The 27,972-nt window shown below is 40.3% G+C and overlaps 1 protein-coding gene across 3 annotated transcripts in view; it reads left to right on the top strand.

Annotated features, from left to right (window-relative positions):
- DCAF5 (DDB1 and CUL4 associated factor 5) overlaps positions 1–27,633 on the top strand; it is a 77,311-nt gene extending 49,678 nt beyond the window's left edge. For all 3 annotated transcript variants that reach the window (XM_082058501.1, XM_082058502.1, XM_082058503.1), the window contains exons 7-9: positions 8,687–8,753; positions 19,792–19,919; positions 25,756–27,633. In XM_082058501.1, the coding sequence (XP_081914627.1) occupies positions 8,687–8,753; positions 19,792–19,919; positions 25,756–27,567 (2,007 nt within the window). In that variant the 3' untranslated portion in view covers positions 27,568–27,633. The remainder of the gene's footprint in view (positions 1–8,686; positions 8,754–19,791; positions 19,920–25,755) is intronic.
- Positions 27,634–27,972: the final 339 nt, after the last annotated feature.

Genomic DNA, 27,972 nt, shown 5'->3' with positions numbered 1-27,972 from the left:
GCTATTAAATGTTTTTTTTATTTATTTACTCCCCATCTCTTTTGGTAATTGATGTGGAAAGGTCGTACTGAAAATGGCTCTGGGACAGTGGTGCATTAACCCAAAGCAACCCATCCTGAAGCTAAATGCTGGTGGAGTGGAGCCCTGACTCAGGAGACTTTGAGGTTTGCAGGTTTCGTGCTCTTCATAGGCGCATGACAGACCTGCGTTTCAGCTGCATCCCTTGCACACCTAGGGAGAGGGAAGGGAGAGCGAGCAGGAATGTGCTGCAAAAAACTACATGCAATAGGTGCTACACTGACAGTGTTTCTTGTTAAGCTGTTTAAACTAGGCCTAGTCTAGATACTGAAAAAGCGACTATGAATTCTGGAGGATGTTGACTAATACAATATTTGATTTAATGTGTATTTGAAAAAGTAAAGTAACAGATGGCTGAAGAAAACAGAAGAGAGCAATTGGGATACATGCAGTTTCAGCCATGTACAGAAGAGTGCCCTTCATACGCTCAGATAAACTGGTTGTTGCTTTCTTTGGAATGTAATAGGAATCTTTTCCCTGCTATAGAAATCTGCAGTAAGGGTTTCTAAGTTGCATTTGTTCGTGAATAAAATTACTGTTATGGCCTTTCTGCATGGTGAAAAGGCAGCTGTAAAAATGTTGATGGATTGTTCCTGATGATGCTTCTGTTAGCATTTAAAACTGCCCCACACAGAGTTGGCTGCTTACAAGATTCAGGATTTAAGGAATGGAAGTACAAATTTTTGGCTTTGAATTTAATGTACTAGGAGCAATTTGTGCTTCTCTAGTCTGCCATGTCACAGCTTTTCTTTTTCCAGTTCATGAGATAGGCATGCTTCTTAACTGAGGACCAAAGTTTCTGTTGTAAAAAAACCTCTTGGATGTACCTGCTTGATTCTCAGGCCAAGATGGAAAACTTTTAAGCTCTTTTTTGTGCCAGTTTCAACCTTCCTGAAAACAGTCTCATAGTGCAGGTTGCAAACTGCTGTGCCTGCTAATATAAAAAAACGACATGTTTCCAAAACAAATGTGTTTCTTAATACCACAGTGCTGTGAACCCTAGTTGGAGATTACTCTTTAAATTTTTTAAATATTGCACAAAAGATATTATTTGCACCCCAGAATTTATTAAAAAGCAGAAGATTAAAGAACTTATAGGTGTCCTTTCTTGTAGGTAAATTATTTTCTTAACCATAAGTTTTCCAAAACACATTTCAGAAATAGCTTTCCCAGGTATGTCTCTTCTTTAGGCTTTGTCATTGAGAGACAGCAACAAGAGGTTAACAACCTGCACAGGTGACTACTCTTCACGTCTTCTTGACCCTACACCCTGGGTAGCTGCCTTGGGGAGAGGAACTTCTTGACTGGTAAAAGTGAGAGCTTCTAAAAGAAGAGGCAGCCACCAGGGTTGCAGTCTGAGGGTAAAAACAAGACAGTATACCTTTGAGAGGGGAGGTCCTAGGCTTTACTTGGGCTCTGCTGGCACCCACCTGACCCCTGTAGAAGCTGGTTGAAATACATAAATGAAGAGAAAGGTATTGAATGACTGGTTGCGATTTGTAAGGGATTTTACTGAACTCAACCACTGCTGTGTCAGGAGCATTGATGTTGGCACAAGGGATGTAGGTAGCAACATACCTGCTGAGAAGGTCAGCAGATGTTCATTAGAGCAGCTTTTCAAGCTATACTCAGTGGGAACTTTATACTAAAAGCCTAGATTCAGCAGCAGAAAGGTAAAAGCCGACAGGAAGGTCAGGAATTGCAGAGATGAAATTACTCCACCAATTGACTGACTGTTGTTTATTTCTTAATTGTTTAAGGAAAGGAAGGGAGTGCTTTGCTCTGTGGGAGATCCTGTTTTTTTCTTTTATTCCACTGGTGTTGTCCATCTCAAAAAAGCTGTGTTATCTTGCTGATTCCTTGTTTGCTTGCTTCTTGCTGCTTTTGAATAGTAATTAATCTTTTCCTCCTCCCTAGATGTGTCCTTACCTTGTTTCCCCTCTGGTCAGTTGCTACTCCAACAATAGAAAGATTATTTGAAAACAGATCTGTGGGTTTTCTACCTGTGGGGAATGCAGAATTAACACTAAATTCTGTTTCAATGGTAAATTAAGCATCAGTCATATTTTTAAAATGGAGAAAATAGCAAGGGAAGCCTTATAAGGAAGATGTGTAAAGCAGTCTTGGCATTACAGAAGGCCTGGAAGCAGCTATAAAAAAATTCTTGTTGTATTCTGTCAAACATTTTTCACACAAAATATGTAATGTACAGCAAGACTTGTATTCATGGTTGTGATATTCTTTATATATATATAAAATATATATATACATATATATATATACACACATACAAACACACACACACAAATGTATATGTGTATATAAGGTGACCTTTCTTTTTGCTTTTATTTATAGCTTGCTCTCTTAGACCCTTTGAAATAGTTCCATGAGAAGCAGATTGTGGTGATATCCCTGGGATTTTGCTGGGTTCAAGGTTGGGTTCCCATATGGGTTTCCTCATGTTTAGTAGGGAGTTGTAATTAAGGTACTGCTTTGCTCTCAGTGATTACTTACAAGGTCTCTCTCTCTCTCTGGCTGCCTGTTGGTAAAAGAATGTTTCTAGGCAGCTCATAATTCTGGAACGCATAGGTCCTCTATCAAAGTTGAAATTGGCCACTATGCTTTAAAGTTCTTGGAGAGGAAGAGATGCCATGAAGAACAAAATAGCATAAGCCCTGTTTCCTTAGGAAACCTTTCCTCCTTGGAAAAATACACAGTTTTTTTCTTCTTCATGTAAGTGGATTCCTTCTCCAAAGTGCTGGTTGCTATGAATTTTGGTCTCTTTCAGACAAATAATCAATGTTTTTCAGACTTCAGTGATGTTTCATGTCAAACTGTGGTTTCCTCATGCGTATCACACCACAGAGAAGATGTGCAAGGCAGCTCTTATCATAACCCCACGAGGAGTTCAAACTTGAGCCTAGCACACAGCCACCAGTCCAGATTCTTTATCTGTTGTTATAGGAGAAAAACAAAAGCCTACTCCCCACCCATGAGTTATATTATGTTACAGGCAATATACAGAGGGACTGTACATCCTACCTCTTAAAGGAGCTGTGCAAGGAAGCAGCAGAGCTGTTTCAAATTTGGATGCCTGTGTGCTTCTTCCCCATTGTGTGGATTTTGCATTACTTCAAGAAGCTAAGGGACAGCTAGCTAAAAGCCTGAGAAAAATTCTGTCTACTCTCATCTTTTCTGCCTCAAGTTTCATTGGCCCTTCTGAGGAAAGGACAGACACGCTTGAGCGGGAACTGAGATTTAGGAAGTTTAGTCTCCTTCAGAGCTGACTTGTTTGTAAAGCTGTAAGCAGCAGCATGGAACTTGAGTCTCTCTGAAAAGCATTTTCCTGTTAATAACTTCACAGCAATCACTTTTCAAATGGTTCTCATCTCTGTACAATTACCCATGGTCTCATTTGTCCATGTACAATTACATGGTTATGGCACTTTTTGGTTTGTGCTTTTAAGACAAATTCTTGTACATTCTCTTGTTCTCCACTACGTTAGTAAGGCCTTTCAAAAGACTTGCTGATACTTTTTGAAATATGATCCATGTCTGCTGGTCCCTTTTCTAGGGCCAAAAGCTTAAAAATGTAGTAAGAGCAAATTTTATGGAAACAGGAAATTTGGACGTTGGAAACTATAAAATAAGGTTTGATTTAGATACAATTGTATTGAAATACTCTATATTCAGTAGCACCTGAGGTAATGTAGCTTGTGGGATTTTGAAAGCTTTCAAACTGGAAGTGGTAAGAACAAAAATAAATTCCCCGGAGTGGTAGTACTCTGCAAAATGCAATGTTAATGCTACTGTTACAAGACCATAGCAGCAGCAGATTAGATCTCCATTTATTTATATCAACTGCTGTAATTTCCTTGGGGAGAGAGAAAATGAGAAGAGTTACAGTGGAACGAGCGGGGAGCACTAGTCTGAAATCATTCTGCCAGGTTCCTGATGGTAGTTCATTTTAAGCATTTTATGCATACTCGAAGCTCAGACTGAATTTGTGTTTTCTCCAGCAGCGGACTCTTAACCACGCCTGAGAGTTTTCTTCCTTCTAAGGCAAACTTCTGAATCAGCAGCTTGTAGTCATCTGGAAGCCTTTTCCTGTCATTGTTGCTAACAGCTAGACATAGAAGCTGATTTCTCCCTTCTAAAAAAAGTCCAATATTAATTATTAGCAACTGTTTTTCTGTGTAATCTCATCTTCATGTGAATATTATGAATGTTGATTTCCGAAGTTCTGGTCAGATACAGCAGCAAAAATGCAGACAAAGAAACAGGTGGTTTTAATATTGGTCTCTTCCCTCCAGACATCTGAGCATCTGAGCTCCTTGTGCAGTGTCTGGTCTGATTCAGAATGCAGCACCACACTGGTTCTTGGGGCTGTGCTCTGCTTGGAGTTCATCTTTCAGGGGGAGGGGGGCAAGAGGGAGAGTGGACACTGTCTGAGACATTTACTTGTTTCTGTGAATGGTTTTGCCTCTCACTGGCTTGCCTCTGTGATTCGATTATCTGGGCTTTTCTTCTTGAAGTAAGTGACTACAAGGTACTCTGCTAGGAATTACTGTTTTTTGCACATCCCCTCATGACCAAAAATCCTTGGCCACAGTTAGAGTCTAAGCATATGCAGCATGACATTCTTTCATCTACCGCACCCCAACCCCTTATTTTTCTTTCCTTTATGTTCCTTCCTTTTAAAAAGTCTACTCCATTCCCTCAGGATTGCAGCCTTATTGACTAGGGCTTGGCGCACTTCATAGCAATTATTTATTTTAGTTTTCTGGTAATATGGACTGACTTTTGTGTTTTCTCAATCCTTATTCTCCAACTTATTCAACTAGCGTGGAAAAGTACTGGCTTATTGCTATACTAATAATGAACATATCAAAGAGAGATTTTCACAGATGGTCGTGTAAATGTCCTAGTAACGTCAGTTCAGCTGTGCTCTCCAGAGACCTTGGGTTCCCACTGTCTGGTGCAGAGGGTACTAGTTGGAACTGAGTTTCTTTTTCAAATGTCATGGAAGAGGCGTGTTTCTGGCTTTAGCAGCTTGGCTGTCTGCTCTTGAAGCTTCAGCTGGCATCTCTTTCTTGCAATAGCTTCAGTCATGAAGTGCTTCTGACAGTCCCTTGGTCTCTGTCTGAAAAGCCACATTCTACTTCTCAGACCTCTCTCACCTTACAGAAAAGGACAAAAGGAATGCATTTGGGGATTCTATCCTATATTGTGAGAACAGCATGGAAGCATGCAGCCCAGAGGTATCCAAACAGGGAAAGACACTGGAAAACAATGCTGGCTGGTACAATGGTGGCAATGGAATGGCAGAGATACCAAATAGTTGGATATTTTGTGGAATGCGATCTATTGCTGATGATTACTGGCAGAGCTAGTGATCAAAGTAAGATTTAAATTTATATTAAAGTTCACAACTCGTAGCCCATTGCTTACAACATCAAACTTGTGTATGTGACCATATCAATTAATGCTTTTGGCACTTACTGATGGCTGTCTCAGTTGCAAGATTAAACCCCTAAGTACTTCTTCAGAACAGCTCAGATCCTGAGCTGAGCTTTGCTCTGTGAGTAGACATAAATTGTAATGCAGATATTTTATTAATTCCTGCCTATTTTATCTTAATTTTCTCCACAATACTTTGGCCAAGTGTCTTTGATTGGTGCAAATGTCATAGGGCTAGAAAACAGTAATGACATGAATGAGTTCATGGTGCTTTTAAGTAGGTTAGAACTATCTCAGCTGGAGGTAGCTGGACTCAGTATCTCTGCCATTGGAGATATTTAAAAGCCACTGGGACATGGTCTTTGGTAGTCGGCTCTAAGTGACCCTACTTGAGCAGGGTGGTTGAACCTGATCATCTCTGGAGGTCCCTTCCAGCCTCAGGCATTCCATGATTCGGTGAGCATCTTTAAGATACTTTGCCATTTTTTTTCTTTAAATTCTCTAAATTGTGAGCACCTTCTGACTGTGGGAGACTGTTGAGGTCCACTCTGTCCCTTCACTTTCTCTTCTTCTGGCTAAACAAGGCCGGTTCCCTTCACTTTTCCTCTCAGGTCATGTCCCTTCAGGCTCACCAGCCCTCCTCCACTCTCTGCCTGATGCATTAGTGTCACTCTTGCATCAGGGGACCCAAACCAGACACAATACTCCAGATGTGGCCTCAAAAGTGCCACATAAGGAAAATAATCACTTGCCTTGATCTCCTGGTTACGCTTTTGAAAGTGCAGTCAGATTGCCATTAGTCCATGTCACTGCAAGGGCACTCTAAATTTTGCTGTCACCAAAGCAAGGCGGAGCATACTTAGATCAGCACTCTTGGCGGCTGGTACGTTCTTGTTTGGTGGGCAATGATTTGTCAGATTTCCTCAACAGCTGGCCATTGAGTCTTACAGGAAAAGCGTGTTCCTCTGCAAATCAATTTGCTGGTTTGAAGAGTCTCACAGACACTTCATTCCCTGCACGTACGTAATGTGCTTTTTTCTGTGTTGTGTGTCTGGTGCAGGATATCTGAAGTCTGCCACTTCGCGCCTGTCATTGTTGATAGGTTTGTTTGATTTATCACATAAAGTGGTAAATGACTCTCATATTGAGAAGTCATTAGAACTTGTTTGGTTCAAAAAAAAGGAGGCGGGGGAAGAAGGGGTCGCATTATTGTAATAAATTAAAGATACTGAGTTTTTTACCTGTTTCAGAAGTCTCCAGTTTTCCCCATGTCCTAGGCAAACTAGCTGCTGCTTCAACTGCACAATTTGGTAATAAATACTAATACTTGGCAACATCTTTATAACTTTAAACAAGACTTTTTTTTTTTTCCATGTAGCATTTCTTGTGTAACAAAACACATTAGAGGTGTTTTCTTTCTGATTGCTGGGAGGTTGCCTATGTGAGCCCTAATTTGTGCAGTTTTGGCACAGTGGCTCTGCCTGCTGTGGGCTCACATTTATGAGCAGCCAAATGAAAGGGAAGTACATATTCCTGGCACTGACAGGTCACTTTGGCAGAGGTGAGCTGCCTAAGTGCTGGAACATGTTGGCTTGTAGAAATAACTTTCTGGCTTGGAAAGGATGGGTCTGTGAGTGCTGCAGAACTAGCATACACAAGTTTTTAAAGGAACTCTTGTTTGATCAGTGCTGCTTATCTGTCAAAATGAGCAGAGTTGCATTCATAAGTGCTTACTCACATCCTGCGTCCTTAAAAATAAGAGAAAAAAGAATGGTTGGATTGTCATGGTAGGAAACCAGAGAAGGGATTTTAGTGGTTGGTTATTGCATTTTTGTGGCTGGAAACATCCAAACACTGCACGGATGTAATTAGTATTGCAAACAGAATGTATGCAAATTTATGGCCGTTTTCTCTTTGTTAGGGTATATTTTTTGTTTATTTGCTTCTCAGTCCTGTGTTATTCCAGTACTTGTCTCCTCATTGGTTGATGTTACTTTGCCTGATGAGTTTATGTATCCCTGGAGAATGAAAGACAGGAACCAGTTATATTTGAGCCAAACAAAACAGAATTTGTCTCTTATCAAAGGTTATAAAAGGGACAAACTTGCTCAATTTATTTCCTTTTCTCCCTTCTCTCTACACTAAAATGCAAACCCTAACTTCTGGACTATATTGATGAAGAACAAGCCTTAAGTCACTTGAGGGCTAGAGATTTACACTGTCTACAGCAATATAACTGGAATTGGAATCTGCCCTTGGTTCCACTGTGTGCCATCTCATCTCTAATTTGGGAGAGAAGTAAATGACAGGGAGTGCAGTTTATTGGAGAAGAGATATTTGGAGACAAGGCAGAGTTTGTGGCATCTCATAAGCTTTTTACCATGTCAAATGTCACCTGTCATTTCAGTGCATGTTTGTAGTGTATTAAGCTACTTTGAATTGCATATTGCCTAAACTTCTGTGCAATAAAGAGATTGCTTATTGTTTATGCACTGTTGAAAAAGGGCAGCCTTCCATCTCTTCAGAGTAACTATAACCAGGAAAAAAATGAACAGGGTGATAAATGTGGTTTTTTAAACTGCTTGAGACTTGCTGACAGTGACTGTCCAGCTTTGGTTTTGCTCAGTGTTCGAGATTATTCTCAGTGACTGACCTTTGATGGTTTTAGTAGACTGATGAGCCAGGCATGTGGTGCTTGTGTTAATGGACATGCTAGCTCTCTTCTTAGGTATGTGTTTGATGGAGTTTTCCTTAGTAGTTCAGGAGATGAGAAAAAAGGATGAAAGACTTTGCCATTTAAAAAAAAGACCAGAGTTGCAGTCTGCAAGATATGAGAGTTTGATCTAGACATGCTTGTATTAGAGCCAACCAAAATCCATAGCTATATCTAGCAAAGCAAACATACCCTTTGGTCAGAAAACTTTAGGTACATGAAGCGTACTTTTGAATTTTGGTCCATTTATATGCGTGCAACATTTTTGTGCTCATACCTCATGCCCATTTAAGGGCAAGTTGATTAGCAAGGTGGAAAGAATGAATATAATTTTTTTTTCTCTCAATTTTGGTTTGGAGAAACTAGATCAACAATAAAATAAGATAATTCAGGTGATACTTTGTGGTAAACTGCTTTTCTTTTTATTCCTAACAGTATATCCTTTCGGGCTCTGATGACTTCAATTTGTATATGTGGAGGATTCCTCCAGATCCAGAAGCAGGTAAGTTTTGTTGTTTTGGAATTTGGGAGAGGGGGAAGGTAGGTCTCTGACAAATGCTCATTTGTGTTTTTTGAAAAATTGCTCTTCTCGTTCAGCCTTTGAATCTAGAGTAAATCTGATGAAAGCTGGGGAGAGTGTACAAATTCCTAATACTGTCCCTGGATAACAGTGGACAAGGCCATTTGAATATTTTATCATACTGATTGTCTTTCTCTTCTCATATAATGGTCATTTAAATATTCTAGATGAGCTGATGAAGAGCAGCGGCTAGAGCAGGGTGTGTCTTTCCTGCCTCTTGTCTCCCAGCTTCTAAATTCACTGAAGAACTTAGGATCTGTTACTAAGAAATTTCATGTCATAATGAAGCTTGCAGAATGAAATGGTGCTGGGTTCACAGGCTGCTCCTTACAGCTCCAGTGCATTTGCCTCTCTTCCCCTCATTGTTTCCTTTTAGACCAAAACCCTCCTGCTGGTTTCTAATGTAGAGCAGTTACTCTCATTTCTGGGTGGAGGAGCACTGTCAGCTGGTGGAAAATGACCACTTTTAGCTCACTTCTGACCTTTTCCCATGGTGGGGAAGGCATGCTAAGCAAGTAGCACAAGCTCACCTCTGTGTGGAAATATAGGAGAAGGATGTTAAAGAGAAGCAGCAATATGCGTGGGATCTAACAGTAGTGGTGTAGATGCCACAGTTCGTCAGTGCCTAATTTGATCTAGTACTGTGTAGGGTTTGGCAAGAGGACACTAAGCCACACACCATCAGCATATCTCTTCTGTTGAAACAGATGGCTGTGCTGTTATAGAAGGGTGTTGAATCTTGATTGAAAGACTCAAGATTTCAGGGAAGGTACTACTGTTTGTGTTTTTAATGGCTCTGACAGTTTAAACTATACATTTTAGTGGTAATAAGTACAACTGAGTGCTATCCTGTGGTCTCAGGTGCTCTAGCAGTGGTGAGAGCAAATTACAAGCTGTGTTAGAGGTAAAATGAAAATATTTTGTTTCATTTTCAGAGGCTGTTAATCACAGCTGTGTAATCCACAGGTGAGAGGATGGCTAGCCTCTAAAAGATTTAGTTAATGGCAGGGTTTTGAGGAACATGCCATTCTAATTTTGGATTACTTATTTAGCCCACATTCGATGCTGCAGTCCAGAAGTCCTGAAGATGGTCCTGCTAAATATACCAGTACCTCGGCCTTCTGTCCTGGTGTAGGGTTTATAGCGACTTCTGCCTGCTTTCCTTTTAATTTGTGTGATTTCCTTTTACATCTGACACTGGTTTACCACTACTTATGGAATTTCCTCTTACTTAAAACAAAGGTTACATACATTTAAATTAGTTCTTCATCTGTAAATTTTTACATGTGGACTGTAGAATTACATTTTGTGCATGTCACGGTACTTGTCCTGACTCCATTTATAAATTCTGGATTTGGGATTTTGTGTTTATCTGGCCGTGATGCTCTTGACAGCTTTTTTTCCCAGGCAGCTGCTGATGACAAACCTTTTATCTGAGACCTTTACACAAAGAGTGATAGCTAGAATTGCCACTAAACAATGTCATCTATGTTTTGGTCAGCTTGGTTGTTTCTAGTTCTTGTAACTTGAGGAAGGGTGTCGGTAAACTTGCAACATTTCAGTTACAAAACCAATTGCTTCATGTCGATTGCCCTCAGTGATTGCATAATGGCATCAGAAGATCCTGTAGTAGGACTGTGTATGTCTTAGTCTCTTGTAACTTGAGCAGTTCCCTTATTGAAACATTGTAATGGAACTCACCAGCTTTGTTTTGTTAGACCTAAAGATTCAGCTTCTGTAGCTAATGACTCATTGGCCATCCAAATCACCTGTGGTAATGGGCTTATTGAAACTCTTCCTCATTCAGCTCTTCATGAAGGGTGGTGCCTGTTTTGAATGTGATGAAACATCCTTTCTTAAATCTTATAGTGTGATTCAGAATAATTGTTCTGCTAGAGAGGTTTCTGTGCGTCCTTCTCAGGGAAAGTCTTGGTGTAGGGATGCGGAGACCTCAGAAAGCTTCAGCTTCAATGGAAAACTCCTTGTTCTCATGTCCCAGCTTAAAATAGGAATGTCTGGGTCTGTGATCTGAGGGGGTGGAATGTTGTATGAAGTGGACAGGATGATGTAATGTCCTGTACTGTTGGTTGGTATTTTAAATAAAAATGTCTCTCTAACCAATTTCTACCTTCTAGTCGAATTCAGACATCGTGTTGCTATAAATATTTATGATACTACTCTCTTCAATTATATCAGCTATTTGTAAATAGCAACTTTTTTTGCAAGCATAGATCTTTTTACAGAGCTGCATCCTTAACAATAGCTCTGAAATAGATTATTTTTTTTTCAAGTACAGGTGCAGCAAGTACTAGCTGTTGAATGGTTAGCAACATTACTACACAAAAGATGAAGAAAAGCAGGCAGGAATACACCGGTCAGACAATTGCAAACATATTTCAAGTTGGAGGAATGCGGTTACCTGTGTTGGTATTTTGCCAGGAAAATGGAACAAATTCTGCTGCCTTTTGCAAATAATGATAATTTAGAGGTATCCTCCCAGTAGGCTGCATTGAGTCATCCCCTCTCAGCTGGAAACTGTTTTGTTCAGTCCAGCTATTAGACAGGATTTACTTCTGGGTGGGGAGGTCTGTGAAAAAAGCTATTTCCTAAATTGCTTAGGAAGCTATTCTGTTGAACAGTTTTATTGGCTGTCTCCCTCCACGATCTTAGATTATTCTGAATAGGCCAGGATTTCCTATGCCAGAAGGTTGGTTGCTTTTTTGCCACCTTTTGTCCTTTCTTGAAGCTGGAATAGTTTGCTTGCTTTTCCACTTTCTTCTCCATCCAAGTACTCCCCAGCTTTCCACTGTGCTTGAGAAGTAATTGCCGATTGTTTGGCAAATTTGTTAACCGATTTCCTCTTTAAAGTATATATCCCAGTTTTCTTCAGAGGCAGAGTTTCTAGCAAAATTAGAACATTAGCCTGGCAGAAGAAAAGCAGTCCCCAGTTTGCACAGCTTTTACTTTACTCCAAGGCAAGCTAGAAGTGAGAAGAGACATCAGCCCTACATGACCTGCCCAGCAAGACTGTTAACATATAAGCACTGCAGGCAGTATTTAAACCTAACTCCTATAAACATGGTCTCTTAGCTGGTAAAGAATTCCTGTTCAAGACAGAACCGGACATGTCTTGTGGGGTAATAAAGGGCTTAGCAGACCAAATGCTTTGCAAAAAGGAGTTTACATTCCTCACCCACTACTCTGAATCATCTTTGCAACTCGGAGCTTGTCTCTTGAAATACTGCTCAAATATCATATCCCTCACATAACATCTTTATTTGCAATTGAGAAGACAGTTGGGGGTCCTTCAGTTTGTGTGAGCAGGCTGTCACCAGACTTCTGAAAAAATTCACTAAATCAGAACAGCAAATTGCATTTCAGAATCTGTTTAATTCCATCTTCGTAATTGCTAGCGAGAAAGTCCCTGTCACTGTGGCCCAGTTACTAAACCAATTGCACCAGTGGAACTGTTGCAATTTTTATTCCCTTTTTTCTCCTCATTGGTCATTGTAAATGTAGACATCTCTTTAGGCTCAAAGTGTTCAGTAACAGATCTTTTCACAACACTCAAACAGGGTTAACTCATTGGAAACAGCTTGTGGTTTGAGCTCTCGAAGTTCCAGGCTGATAAGTGAAGATGCACAATAGAAAATTAAGTGTTTCTTTACCTATTTTTTGAGATTTTTATAGACATGCACATACTAATATATACATACCAATTGAGGCGGGTGGGCGGGGAGGGGAAGTCATCTGGCCCAATGGGGAGCATGCTCTGGAAGGTTTGTATTTTTTTTTTAATTTATTTTTTTCTGAGGTCGGATTCTTGGGATCTAAACTGTTTTAGCACTTCAGTTTGTCTCTTCCTTTGGTGTTGACCATAGTGTGCTATAGAACAGTTGTTTGTTTATCAGAGCAAGTAAGTGGTGGGGCAGTGTAGAACTGGTTCTTGTATTGAGTGGAATTTAGACTGGTGTCCATGTCATGTGGATTGTAATATGAGAAACCCATTGAAAGGTCCTGGGTAGATGGCATCTATCAGAAAACAAGGCAGTGTTGGGTGGTTTGTAGTGCAGTATCGAAGCGGAAGAAGATTCAGCATCCATGAGTGTTTCTCTCACTGCCCTTAGCATGTCTAATATCTCATTTAGCACTAGAAAGCTGAAGATAACACTGAGCAGTGGGAGAGGCTGGAGAAGCCTTAGCCCCCAGCAACATCTAATTGTACTAAAGCTCCCTCCTCTTTATTGTATTGAACATGTTTGCAGCTACCAGTATAAAATAAATGCACAAACAGTTTTCACACCTCCATTTAAAAAAAAAAAAGCTGTCAGTTGTGGGATCATTTAACTTATTTTATGCCCTTGATGTTCAGAGAGCATAGTTGGTGGTGGTAATTCGCATGGTTCCAATAATGTTGTAAACACCATTGGACCTATGCCGTTAAACATATTGAAGCAGCAATCCCTCTCAGACCAGGAGAGGAGACAGAATAGAAAAGGTGTGCCAAAGTTTATTTCTATAGTAACTTTTTCTTAGCTTTCATATTGTTGTTCAGCAGTGGGAGGGTTGGTATAGTTAAGGCATAGATAGATGTGGCAGATATTTAGCACCAAAAAAAAGAAGGAAGAAAACAGGCGTCCAAAAATAGCCATTACCACTACAGCTTTCTGCATTTTCTTTAGGTGTTTAAATACGAATTTTACTTCAGCTTTTGGAACATCTGCAGAAGTATAAGACCACCACGGGGCCAGTTCTAGACATAAGCTCTGCAAAGTGGGTGATGGGCCTGGATGAGCAGGTTGCCTGAGGGAGGTGCTGACACCAGTCCATTGCTCCCTGTGCTCACCTAAAGCTCTGTAAGGCCACACTGATCCTTTCACCTGGCCAGGGAGGTAGAGGGAGGGTTTGAAAGTGATGAAGGAAGCAGACTGCAGATGGAGTTGGAGCTGCTTTCTCAGGAGAAGACACTGCCTTTTGCTTTCTCTTGTAGTGGCAGAAGTGCTAAGCCAGAGTCTCCTGGTGCTTCCTCCAAACTGTGTTCTCTTAAACACACCAGGAAGTGAAAGGATCTTGGCCTCGCTGTTCTCAACCCATATTTGATGTGACCCAAGACAGTTTTGCCTGTGCTGCTGAGAAACCTCCAAGCTGATCAGATTCCTGATCCCACTGGGAGGGATGCTGCATGGCCCTGTGCCCTCAGGGCAAGAGCGCTTGTGTTTGAATCTTGCTTCTCTGGAGAGGGGTCTCTGAGGAGCAAAGCCATCTGCTGACATGCACTGTATGAAACAAATACAGGTGTGTGAGTGACCAGAGAGAGACTTTTAAAGGAGTCTAAATATAATCTGCTGCACTGAATGCAGAGGCCCTATATGCTATGCGTATTTGCTTTCATTGTGCTGTGCATTTGCTTTTCAAACTATGCTATCTCTCTTCCTTTTGCGCATCATGACCTCATAGGATTCAAATGCAGGGTGGCGGCCTGTGGTTTAAATGTGTCCGGGATTATTATTAATGAAAACTAAATTAATTTTAAAGTAGCTTTCTGCTGTAGTGCCAAGTTCTCCGGTGGAATGGTATGCTATGGCACACTGGCAGCGGCTGCAAATATCTGGTTCTTCTCAGGAGTTTTCAGCACTTTGAGTAATTCGCAAGGCTTGTATGAAGTTATGCTTTAGTCTGTGGAACGTCTTTCTACCTTATATGAACAACCAGCAGGACTTCTTTTTCAGTGTCCTAGATAGAAGAGACTTCTTCTTAATGAGGTCATCTAATTCCTCTGTTACAGAGCCAGTGGAGGATTGTTCCTTATCCCAGCAAGTTCTCTAGCGCTTCAACAGTTCTTTAAATGTTCAGAACAGTGCAGCTTCCATTAGTTTGGAGACCATTCTACATTCTTACAGGATTTCTGCACTATGGCACTTTTCCTAATAATCTATCGCTTCCCTTTTTTTCTTTATCCTTCAAATAATTAATTCTTCTTGGGGTTTTTTGTTGTGTGGTTTTTGTTTGTTTGTTTTTTTAAACACCGCTATGTGTTGTGGAACTTTTACATAGGAAGTCAGATTGCTGTCCAAATATCTCACTCTCCTTCATTATTTTAATTGTGTTGGTATGTACCATTCAGCAGCTTCTCAATATGTGAAATGTCAAGTCGTTTGCATAAATATTTACAAAAGTCCATAATTAACAGGGATTTCATTAGCATAATATTTAAAACATAAACTAATAAAGCAAACCAAGAAGTAATTACTTTGGCAACTTAGGAGACATCTACTACTTCAAAGCATTGCATTATTCCTTCCTTCTGTCTGTATCAGAGCCTGTAGATGTGCCCTGTGCTGCCATGATATTCTTGTCAAACATTTGTAGAGGAAATTTGTTTTAAAATGTACACTTCAGATTTAGCTTTTTATAAGTTCATTTCTTCTAGCTGGTCAGATAATTGTAGTAGGATATTATTCAAAGAATTTTCTGAGACTTTGTATTGTTCCTCTTTAGATCGCTTATTTGCAGACTGTAGAGGAAGAAAGGTTTTCTTGACATTTCACTTTGTGTCTCAAATAAAAGCAGACCAAAAAACATCAACCTGCACAGCTAGAACACTAAACCACTGCTCAAAACTGTCATTAAGCATAGCAATTTTTGGAAACTATTGCAAAACTAACTAGTATATCACCATCCTCTCCCTCCACTACTTAGAGGTTAGAAAGTTAAAAACCTTCTGAAAGCAGCATAATCAGCCTCTGAAGACATTAGGACTCTTTATATATATATATATATATATATATATATATATATATATAAATAATTAATGTTTGTAAGCTAATGGCTTCTGTACAAAGTCTACTTATACATGTGGTAACTAAGAATATAAAAGCTGCCATGCTAAACCAGTGCATGCCACTACATTCAAAAGCAAACAAACACCACCTCTGTCCCCAGAAAAAAACCTTCAAACCTCAGAAACAAAATTTGATTTTTGTTGGGATAGCAGAGGTTGATTCTGGTGTAATGATACAAATAAAAATACCAGTTCAGGTGAAGACAGCAAAAAGAAATAAAAATTATTACATGCAAAAAAGGAAGATGGCCTTAGGAATTTCAGCAGTTTATGGCCAACCTCCACTTAATGTACAGATACACTTTATTTTGCCAGCAGACATGACCAAACTTAACTCACACTGTGAGATGGCTGGAAGCTGCGTGGCTGCAGCTGAACCTCTGCTGAGAGACATGGGGGATTCCAGACAAGTCTGGACACAGGCGTATGTCTGACCTACAGATACTAGTGATACATGATACCAACTCTCCTGGGCCACTATGAAATGAAGGGACCACTGTCAAGATAAGGGTGCAGAACGCTCTGCATTAAGCACCTACTTAGAGGCATCGCTTAAGTACATAGGAGTTGGTAGACTAACATTGCGTCAGGCAAGGGGCTGTCCAAACATGAGTCTATTGCTGAAGTCAATACTTTTTGGTTTACATGGTTAAAATGTATGGTACTACCAAGGTAGAAGCTGACTGCTGGGATTTGTGATTGCAGTAATCTGCTCCTTGGGGACTTTTCCTCTAATTGGGCAGTCAGTTGTTTTAAGGGGCTTTGTAGGGAAGTTCACTTTAAGAGGAGTGAAGTATGTTCTAGTGCTATGCTTCCTCTGATCTTACTGTTCACAGCTTAAAAGGGATTTAGAGAACTTCGATATTAAAGCAGAAAGCTTTGGAGTTCCTACATAGAATCATAGAATCACAGAACGGTTTGGGTTGGAAGGGACCCTTTAAAGATCATCTAGTCCAACCCCCCTGCCAAGGGCAGGGACATCTTCAACTAGATCAGGTTGCTCAAAGCCCTGTCCAGCATGATGTTGGAGACTTCCAGGGAGGAGGCATCCACAGCTTCTCTGGCCAACCTGTTCTAGTGCCTCACCACCCTCATTGTAAAAAATGTCTTTCTTATATCCAATATAAATCTATGCTCTTTCAGCTAAATACTGTTGCCCCTTCTCCTGTCGTTACAGGCCTTGGTAAAATGTCTCTGTCTTTTTTGTAAGTCTACTCAGTTGAAAGGCCACAATAGGCCTCCCTAGAGCCTTCTCTTCTCCAGGCTGAACAACCCCAACTCTCTCAGCCTGTCCTCACAGCAGAGCTGTTCCAGCCCTCTGATCATCTTGGTGGCCTCCTCTGGCCCCTCTCCAACAGGTCCATGTCTTCCCTGTACTGAGGGCTCCAGGGCTGGACACAGGACTCCAGGTGGGGTCTCACCAGAGCAGAGCAGAGGGGCAGAATCACCTCCCACAACCTGCTGGCCACAGTCCTTTTGATGCAGCCCAGGGTACAGTTGACTTTCTGAGCTTCAGACACTGTCTGAATCTGACTATGGCCTAGGGAGAGCTGTGTTCCACACATGGCATGCTGTGCACTCTTCATCCCATGCTCTTAGTGTATTGATAAACATTTAAAGTTTAATGTCAGAAGACAGTTCTGGCATTAAATAACTCTTATCACTTTTTTACTAGGAAGATAACCACAGGTTAATTCACACTGCTGACAGTGCCACAAATGGCCAACGACTAACTTGGGAATGCAGCCCATGATATTGGTTCCCTAAGTCTGTATTTCATGTCCATTATAATTCTTTCTTTGGTCATTGTCTTTCTTAATTTCTGACTCTTTCCTAAGTGTTTCATAGAGCATATTTATTGGTTTGTACTGAATCCAGGCAGCTAGAGTCCATGGATAGTTAAAGCTTGTTTTAGGCATTACTTACAGACTTGGAAAGATTTCCTAAGCAAATTGTCTCTTCATTCCTGAGGCCCTCTTTCCTGGAACATTTGTCTGCTAGGTCAAGATAAATACATTGAGAACTGGACTTGATGTAACCATCTACTGTTGGCTTGATATATACAATTGGGTTGACAAGTGTGATTTGGCGGGAAGGAATGCTGTGGGAGTAGGGCAAGTTGCCATCAGCCGTGAATGTGATCAAGAATGTCTAGTAGGGTGAGCAGGATGAAAATACATGAGGAATCTCATAAAATGGCAAAGGAAATCAAAAGAGCCCAATTTGGCATTTAATTTACTTGCTCTCCATCAGGTACTTCAGTCATCTTTGCTTACCCTGGTGAAGTCTTGCTTCAATGGCTGAAGGCAGAACTTATCTCTAAACCTTTACAGAAAATACAAGTGTACCCAAATAGGAGAGCCATTCCAGGTAGCTCAATCTCTGTGCATTTTCAATGAACATATTTAGAAGTTAACTGGAGTGATAGTCTCCCTTTCAAGTTTTCTTGATTTTAAACAAGCCTTCATTCTATATACAAAGTCTTTATAATGGCCATCTGTTCTGGTCCTTGGAGTTACTTGCCATCTTTTCCCTTCTTCAGGCAGGTTATCTTCTATCCCACAGTGCCATAAGACTGCAGTTTGGTCTGCAAAATTGATTTGTACTAAAATAACAGTTTCCAGTAAAAAGAGCTGTCTGCAGATTTTTAGGAGTTGGATTACTCCTCATTTCTAAATCCTTATCGTGGTTTGTCCACCATCAGTCTCATCTCCAGAGTGTGGTTATAATGACTGGAAGGGATAGAGTACATTTTTTGAAGAAGAGAAGGGCTGAACACAAGCTCACTAGCTGCAGTCCTGTATCAGTCATGTAACCTAACAAACGGAAGGTGATGCAGGAATGCCTTTTTTTTTTTTCTCCTTGACCCTTCTATCTTGCTGCTCCTGAGTGTTAATGCAAGTTTTTCTTTAGGAAACATGTATTGCAGAAGAACTCTGACCCTCTGTTTTAGAGGACAAGTTTTTCAACATTGAGCTTAAGGTTTAAACCAGCAGCTGTTTCAGCTTAAAGAGCTCCTGTTGAGCATGAAACATCTTTAGCAAGAACATAAAGTTTACTTGTTCAGTGTTAACACAAGTAGCACAGAATCTAATGAAATTATTTTAACTTTCTGTAAGGTGTGTTTACGACTTTTGAAATTTTAAACAGCAAGACCGTTTTCCTCTGAACGGGTTTTCAGTTTTTACTTCCTCTCTTTCAAGAGTTTTGGTTTCTTTTATTGAAGATGTTATCAAAGCATGTTGATTGACACTTGTTTATTCAGATACACGGGCATGCTGCTTAGCAAATTTATGGTTTTAATTATGTGAATCTACAAATATAAAAAATTACTGTGTGACAGTTTCTTGCTTTGGTGTATAGACCTATTAAGAGTCAACGATAATGCAGAAAAGTTGTCTGGATTCTGTTTTGAGTTTTACCATTAGCACAAAAGCATTCCACTTCAGCTAGTTCCCAACCTTATGAAAAAGCATTATAAAACCCACTGTTTAAATGTGTTATTTCAGGTCCCTCTTTGAGCTTGATTAACAGAGATATGAGGTGTTACAGATCCCAGTCCAGGGAAGGCTATAGTGTCAAACTGTAATGTAGTAACTCAGGTTAGGATCCTTGAAGATTGCCTCCTTTAAGTTCTTACCCATTGGATTAGAGTCAACTGTGACAGTAATGGATTGCTGATTTAAAAAATAAATTTAAAAAATACTATAGCTATTTAGAAGGTCAACCTCTCTATTTTTCTCTGCTTCAAATTTACAAACTGTGAGTAGTGTCATGCCTTAGCACTCTGGTTTACTGGTGATTTATTTGGGTACATATGTTGTTCTTATTCGCATATTTATCATATTAGATCAAAAACCTTCATTGTTTGTTTAGACAGTTGAACTAAAGCTACCCTACCAAGTCTTAATTTGCAGGAAGGATGCTTTTCATCAAACTTGCAGCTTTTCATAGGGGCATTGCTCATAAAATTGAAATTCTCTAGCCAACATAGGCCTTAACATATTGCAAAATAAAGCTGAAGCGCATTGTCAAATATAACATGACTTTAAATGATTATGATCAAAGCAATGTGAAGATTTAATTATTCATTTCAGTGTGTGCTTGTTCTTCCCGCAGGTGGCATTGGCAGGGTCGTCAATGGTGCTTTTATGGTATTGAAAGGTCATCGGTCAATTGTAAACCAAGTCCGTTTTAATCCTCACACTTACATGATCTGTTCTTCTGGCGTTGAAAAGATTATAAAGGTAAGACTAATTATCAGAAAATGTATTCTTTCAGTATTTCAGGAAGAAGTGCTTTGTTTTGCTCAGCATCATTCTTTTCCACACTCATCCTGTCTTCTCATCTTATTCTTCTGTAAAGAGGTATGTCTCATTTGCTGGCTAAACTGATACAAATTTTGAATTGACCATTTCAACTTGAAATTTCATTTCAGTTTTTAAGGTTTTAGAGAAAAGGGACAAGATCAGAAATTCCTGGATTTGTACCTTGAAAAATGTTTGTTTTTTTTTCCAGTTTCATTCCGTACATAACCAAAGTATCACGCAAATAGTCATTTTCGGGTGAGTTGGGCCACAGCTGTAACATGATCTCTTAAGACTTCTGATGCTTTGGGCTGAAACGTAATAAAAATTTCTCAAAAAAGAGTATTGCTGAGCCTTAGCATAGCCTGACTTAGCTGACTTTGGCCCAAATACTGCCTCAGGAGCCCTTCTATCATTTTTGTACATATTTCCGCATTGAATCAATTCCACATACCTTTCTGTAGCTTCCAGAGGAAACAGGACTCTTAATACCTTCCACAAATGTCTTTTCTGAATCCCCTAATGATGTACAGTATTTTTAGAAAGTTTGTGCCTTTTTATGTGCCATGGAAAGAGGTAACAAACTTTGTTAGGTTCTGAAACTTTCTTTCCTTACGGAAAAATAGCTAGTATTGTGGGAGCAAGGCAGAAACTTTTTTGTCATTTCTAATAGGCGAGGTTGAGGGTAGGGAGGCTGAGGATTATGCTACACTAAGGCACTTCACATTCTGCTGCTGTAGACATTTTGCTATAGTTTTGGTCTATCAACAAGATGAAAGAAACCAGAACAATTTAATTTTTAAGTAGGATGATGAGAACTGATGCTGCTTCTAACTATTTGCTGAATGACTTCTTAAAAGTCTTACATGCATGTGGCTATAAATGAGGTTGGTTGAGTATTAGTAAATGCTTTGGTCAGCTACAAGTTGACAGAATTAACTTGTCCTGCAAAACCATGTTTTAGTGGTCTGCAACTTACGGACCAGAACTGGCCCAAAACCCGGGTACTGGACCAGTGCCCAGCTTCATCACTTGCATTACAGCTACTATCAGCATTTGAGTTCTGATTGTAGTTCAGCTTTCCTTCCATCTTGCACTGGTACTTTACTTTGCTTTTCTACTTTTTTATTTCGTGCGTGCCCTTCTAACAGTTTTGATCACAAATCTGTCAAATACAGACTTTGAACAAAAATGCACTAAGCAGTCTTAGCAGCTCACCAATTTTTCCATTTCCAAGCAGTTGAACTGCCACTGTTTTAACAACACCTTTGCCAGAGGCATATTTTTACTTTCAGATCTTGATTCATGCAGCTTGAATTCTCCCTTTTGGGTTTTAGATCTGCTGACCCTTCACCCTATGAATCCTTCCTGCATGAGTGTACTTAGACTGTTGGATTAGCATTGGTATAAACAATCCCCTGTGTTGCTTTTGTGTACTTCTGCTGAGGTTTGGGCGTTTTTGGAGTTGTTTTTTTTTTTCCTAGTGATTAAAAGGTTAGTGCGATTAAGGCCCCAGTCACAGGTTGTGTAACTCTTTCAAAGACACCTCTGCTTGAATGCTTCCTTAGAAGAGAACACCTGTTGTGTCACAGTATGTGCAGCGGAGCTCGTGTCACTGCTTTGAAGAAACTGAATTCCCCAAACATTGCAAGCCAGAAACAAATTAAGGGAAAGGTGTTTAATGTATTAAGTTTATTAACGAGCCAGAAGTTCTTACCCTTTTGTTGTGTGTCACTTTGTCTCAGCTTGTAATGTGCGTTGTTTGGGGATCAGATTGGTTAAAGACTTATAGCTTGTCTGATCTGCCTGACTTCACTTTTTAAAGGTACTGTCTTAGCAGTTTGCAGGTAACCAGACAATGGTGGTTTCTTCTTAATTCCAGTTACTTCTGCAGATAGGCTGGAGGTTGTAACTGCCACTAGCAGAAGGGCAAAACACTAAAAACAACACCAGCAGTTCTGAGGGACTCTTTACTGCATTAAAATCAGCTGGGAATACATGTCCTTCCCTTGCATGGCTTTCTTTCCCCCATATAAATGCTTGATGTACTTGTTCGAAGTTGAGATTACAAGAGGAAGAGCCATAAATAAAAATTGTACTTGGTGGTTTTTGTTTTCTTGTTTTGTTGGGTTTTGTTTGTTTGTTTCAATCAGTTCCTTAGAAAGTGTCCTTCCTTTTGCTGTCCTTCAAGTGTCTTCCAAAAATCTTTCTGGAATTAAATCACAGAAGATAACGTCACTGTGGTTGGCTGATATTCCATTCCCTCGATTATAGAAACTCTGTGATGAATTAAAGATGTGTATGCAAGTAGTTGTCTGAGCTTTTAATTTTTAGACTAGCTAGCCTAAATTTAGTACTTGAGAAGTAAGGAACTGATAGCACCAGCATCAAGGCATGATACAGACAAACCATTCAATAATTCCACGTGCTTCTGCCAACACACTTGCTATTTTAATGCAGATTGCAAATGAGATACAAATTAATCTCAGACCTAGTCCTGCTGAAATGAATAGTCTTCACAAGAATGATTTTGACCTTTGTCTTTATGCTTTTTTTGCTTTTGTTTTACTTTGTTGCAAAGCACCTGCAAGAATGTATTTCAGTAGCTCAGTGGTTTAGGGTTTGATTTCTGCTAGGACTGAGAATACAATGGCCAAGATGGGGAGGGGAGTGTGAATATTCAGGTGAGGAGGTTTCTGAAACCTAAAATAAGACTCAACAAGCTCATTAATAAAGGACACTAGAAGCCTTGACCCCAGACAGTGTACGCTGGATGCATCAATCCAGATGGATTGCTCATTGCCCTTCATTTCAGAAACCTGAACCTCAATAAAATCGTGTGGAAAAGCACAGCTGTGAACTAAAATTATCATTTGCAACAAGCATTCACCATGAGAGCTAAAGCAGTATAAAATAGAAAAATACCACTTTCTCCTCAGTTAAGTGTGTGAGACATTGGGATGTGCTGGCAGAAAAATTAATTACATTGCAGAAAAAAAAATGAGGCATTCCCTCTGATGTGTGGGGCTTAGAGGAGGGCTACCATCAGTTATGCAGTTAGAAGATAGTTCCAGAAAAGATAAAATAGATAAAGTGCATAGAGATTTACAAAAATCAGCACTGTTTTGCATTGGAAATGGAATGCTGTGTAACTGAGCACAACTGTTGTAGGGCCCATTTGTTTAAAAATCATCAGCATATCAAAGATAGCAAAGTCTATTTGCCCATGTTGCTATGGTGACAGATTAATGTCATTGTGGCTAGCTGCCTCTGCCTAATCAGATAATCTAATAGATCTGGTTTTAATTATTCTCACACTATGGGCATAAGTACCTTTTTGTTTTAAAATTTGGGGGTTTGCCACCATGGAATACAAGCAATTTAAAGATGCTTTCTGAAGCATCTCTGCTGAAGTAGAGAACCAGTTTTGTACTCCTCTTTTCTGTTATCATTCCAGTTTTTATATCCGTACTCAGGGCATCAGTGAGTAATGTTCAGCTCCTTAATTCTCTAACAGAGAAAGAACTTCTTCATAGATTGTTGCTTCAGTGGGATGATTTCTCCAGTTTGCTCACATTCTTCCTCGACATGGCATCAGTCAGAGGATGAGAAAAAGGCAAAGGCATTCCATTTACACAGAAGCCCATTTCAGACACCACAGAGAGCACTGGACCAGTTGCTGCCAATTTAAAGAGTTCCCAGTTCTGCTGGGAATAGATTCTTAGTCTGATTTCTTTCTGGGACTCTGATAGGCCCTCACACTCTCTCATAGCAAATGTCTAAGAAGTGGGGCTATCAGTCTCCAGGGACATCTGATCCTACACAAACAGGTTTTCATCCTGAATTCCCTTGACTTCTCTTGATTACTTACTCTTTCTCTGTGAGCAAGTCTGTCTCAGAAAGGGAAAAGCCTCGCTATCGACTCTTTGTAGCTATCTTTTCCATATTTAACATTGCTGTATTTTCTCTGTTGCCTGCAGAGTGAGCAGAAGGACCTGGTAGCACAAACAAGGATATGAAATCTCTCTGTACACACTTTTTGTACCTTTTTAGATGACTTTTCTTTATAGAACAGACCTTCCTGGAGAAACTTCAGAGCAGACTACCTCTCCTCCATTTATATTGGTTCATACAGAATCTAAGAGTTTTTTGATTCTCTTGCTTAAAAAAAATTATAAATCTAGTCACCAATCTAACACTGTTAAGATTGTTTGAGGAAGGGTCATGCCAGCCTGCCTGTCCAGGTGTAGAGTATGAAGCATTACACTAAGGTTTGTGCTCCTTAAATACAAACCATAAATTACAGAGGATGCAAAGTAAAGGCCTTCAGGTTTGGGAGAATTCCAGAATAAAGGTTACCTGTACATCTTAAATTTGGCTGTGCTGAACAGGTACTAGTAATTAATTTATTTTGTTTCACTTCAAATAATAATTTATTTTGGTTTACTTCCAGTATTAAAGGTGCAAGCTCTTACTGCACACTGTTGAAAATCTCTGTGAATACAGAATTGCTGGCATTCTTGTGGGATTTTTTTATAGTGTTTGTCATAGTACTATCAGATTATGTTGCATGTGTTAACTACACATCTGTGAGATGAGTGCTGATTATCCCATTTACCCAGGCAAAACGTGCGTTTTGATAGTGGTTTTGTCTACTTGGAACAAAACTTGACTAAATTCTATTGGGAGAAGAGTTAGATGTGTTTGCCAAAGTCTATCCCAAAAGGCCAATCTGGTATAGACAGCTGGCGTAGAATTTTCTTCCCTGAGTTCATTAGCATGGTAAAATCAAAGCATGACTGAAATGAGACATTTCATAAGCAGAAAGTTAAGGCAGTATTGTGCATAAGCTACATAGTGGCTCTGCTTACAGTAAGTGGTGTGCATTCCATTAACCATCAATCTAGAATAAAGTGATAGTGGTTGTCCAATGAGTGCCATAATCATATTGCCCCTGAATCTGTGAGTATAACTGAGAAAGGTGAGGAGATCCAACTATTATGTTTGCTATGGATTGCCAGTTTCTTAGGGACATTGGTGGATCTTCTTTGGGGCTTTTTTTTCTCTTCCACACCAGGGAAGCTGAGGGAAGGCTAGATGGATAGCACAGTCAAGGCTGTTGCTGTTGCTTATATCATTACACTTTGCAGTGTTACTAGTTCTCTCCACGTCAAAAGTAGTTTTCAGTAGAACTCTTCTTTGCCTTTCCCCACTAACTAAAACTGCTGCTGTATCTTGGATGTTGGATGCTTTCTTTCCTTCAGGACTGTTCCCTGAAGGGAGTAGTGCAGGCCTGCTGCTCCCCTCCATGCCTTCAGCTCCCTGCCTGCTGATCAGCTGTGACTGACTGCAGCTAGATGAAATGTTACTCCAGTTTCCTGGGAAACAAGTGCCTTCATTAGTGCTAAGGCTGTATTGTAGGCAACAAACTATTCTTACCATTAGTGAGTAAGCATCCCCTATTACATAAAAATAGAGCCCTGCAATTTGGGAGAAATTATTACACACTGAAATATTGAAATGAGGGATAATCTGCAGTGTGAGAGCTTTTAACTTCTGCATAGGTGAAGTAGATGCAGGAAAAAAAAAACTTGCGAAGGGGGAGGAAAAAAACCCACATCTCTGGAATACTTGTAAGTATGGGTCTGAGGGGTGACAGTTAATAAAAACTATTTGCAACTTGCAGTTGTGCTGGGTGTGTGTACTACGGTTCTATTTCAAACACTTGTAGTCGTTTATGAACTCAAAGACATATGTATTTTTTTTTTCGTTACAGATCTGGAGTCCTTACAAACAGCCTGATTGCACAGGGGATCTAGATGGTAGGATTGAGGATGATTCACGTTGCCTCTACACTCATGAAGAGTACATCAGTCTTGTGTTGAATAGTGGTAGTGGTTTGTCCCACGATTATGCCAACCAGTCAGTCCAGGAAGATCCACGGATGATGGCCTTTTTTGACTCCCTGGTGCGCCGGGAGATTGAGGGCTGGAGTTCTGACTCGGACAGTGACCTTAGTGAGAGTACAATCCTGCAGCTCCACGCAGGCGTCAGTGAACGCTCTGCTTACAGCGAGTCCGAGTCCTCTGCCTCTTTGCATCACTCCCCACCACCCCATGTGGCTGAAGAATCTGATGAAACTGCCTATAACTTAAGGGCCTTAAGATCAACCGAATCCCCCTCAGCCAGAGAAGACATGGCTTCCCGTCAACAGAGGCTCTCTGCACTGAGAAAGTATCAAGATAAACGTCTCCTGGCCCTTTCCAATGAGTCTGATTCTGATGACAATACCTGCGAGGCAGAACTAGAAACAGACCTGTTCCCACGGCCACGGTCCCCAAGTCCAGAGGAGAATGAATCCAGCAGTTCCAGCAGCAGCAGCAGTACAGAAGATGAAGAGGAGTTGAATGAACGACGCACATCTATGAGGCAACGCAATGCACTGAGACGTCGACAGAAGGTGCAAAAGGAGGAAAGGACTAGTACTAACACGGAGAACGTCACTCCCTACATAGGTGAGGATATCTATGATTACCCCCAGATCAAAGTAGATGACCTGTCTTCTTCTCCAGCTTCTTCACCAGAAAGGAGTTCAGCCAACAAAGAAGTTCTCAAAGAAAGGACGTCTCCTTGTTCTGACAGTGAATCAGTGGAGAGAAAGATTTACAAAGCATACAAATGGCTTCATTATTCTTACATATCATATTCAGCTAATAAAGATGGTGAGTCCTCCAGAGAAGATGGGGAGAATGATGAAGGGAAACCAGGAACTAGTGGAAGGGACAGTACAGCACACTTGCTAAATAAGGAAGACGCTAGGAGCTTGAGTTCAGTAGTTCCTCAGGGCTCCCCAGCTCTTTCTACCGAAAGCCACAACAAAGAAACTTTGAAAGAATGTGGCTCAATAGAAAATTCTAGTAATGGTCAAATTCATGAATGTGACAATCAGCGGCGGATGGAGGGTCAAGAAAACACATCTGAAGACACTAGCAGTGGAGGTATAGAGCATTCCTTTGAGGCTAAAAAGCTAAATGGAAAAGCTAACTGCAAAGGGCTAAGTAGTTGTACTGAAGAACCATGCATTCAGACTGCAGGACTGGTGGAACAGAAAAATAGTCAGAACTGTCAACCAGCCTCAAGCCATCACTCACTGGTCCCTCCATTCCCCACTGTTGCCATCCGTAGCACGTCAGGTCACTGCTCCAAAACCCAGGCTGATGACAGTGAGGAGAGGAGCCTTGACACCGCCTGCATTAACCACAATAATGGCCACTTGCATCTTCGCCCTTCATGCTTCAACAATGGACAGAGTTTTGGAGAGCAGGAGGCTGTGACACAAGGACTACAGGTGCACTCGAATGCCGATAAAGGCAGCCTTGTACAGATGGGTGTGAGCTTGCACAAAGACTGCTGCCTGTCGGAAGTGGACTCCAACAGCTACGATGTGAGCACAAGGGAGGATACTGCCGACTTGTATCGTGCAGGCACTGAGAGTACTCAATCTCTTGGAGGACTAAAAAGACACAGAGCCGAGTTGGAAGATGTGGATTCAGAGAGTTCATCCTTAGAAAAGAAGTTAAAAACATGATAAATGCAAATGTATGTCATAGTGTGCACTCTCAAAAAAAAAAAAAGAAAAAAAAAAGAAAGAAAAGGAAAGTATTAAAGGCACATAGAGCTTGGGTCTGAAACATTGCGTTTGATTCTCCATTCCATTCTTCAGTGGGTCTGTTTTAGATTGCCAATGGTTCATGCTGTATAAAAATCCAACTTCTTAATGAGACTGAGTCTAGTGTACCCATACAAGGTTCTGTTGAAAGTAAATCCTTATTAAGACGGTTGACTGAATTATTCTTGTGTGAACATGTGTCTTTTGTTCAGCCAGCCAAGCAGGATGACTCCTTTAAGTTTTAATTGTTCTTCTAAGAAGGAATTTTTCCATACTGACACTTATTACACATTTCAGGCTGAAGAATGATTGAATTAGATCACA

The sequence above is a fragment of the Streptopelia decaocto genome (assembly GCF_964273445.1).
Source record: "Streptopelia decaocto genome assembly, chromosome: 7".
Lineage (NCBI taxonomy): Eukaryota > Metazoa > Chordata > Aves > Columbiformes > Columbidae > Streptopelia > Streptopelia decaocto.
The sequence above is the reverse complement of the archived record's forward strand: the minus strand, read 5'-3'. Positions and strand labels throughout refer to the sequence as shown.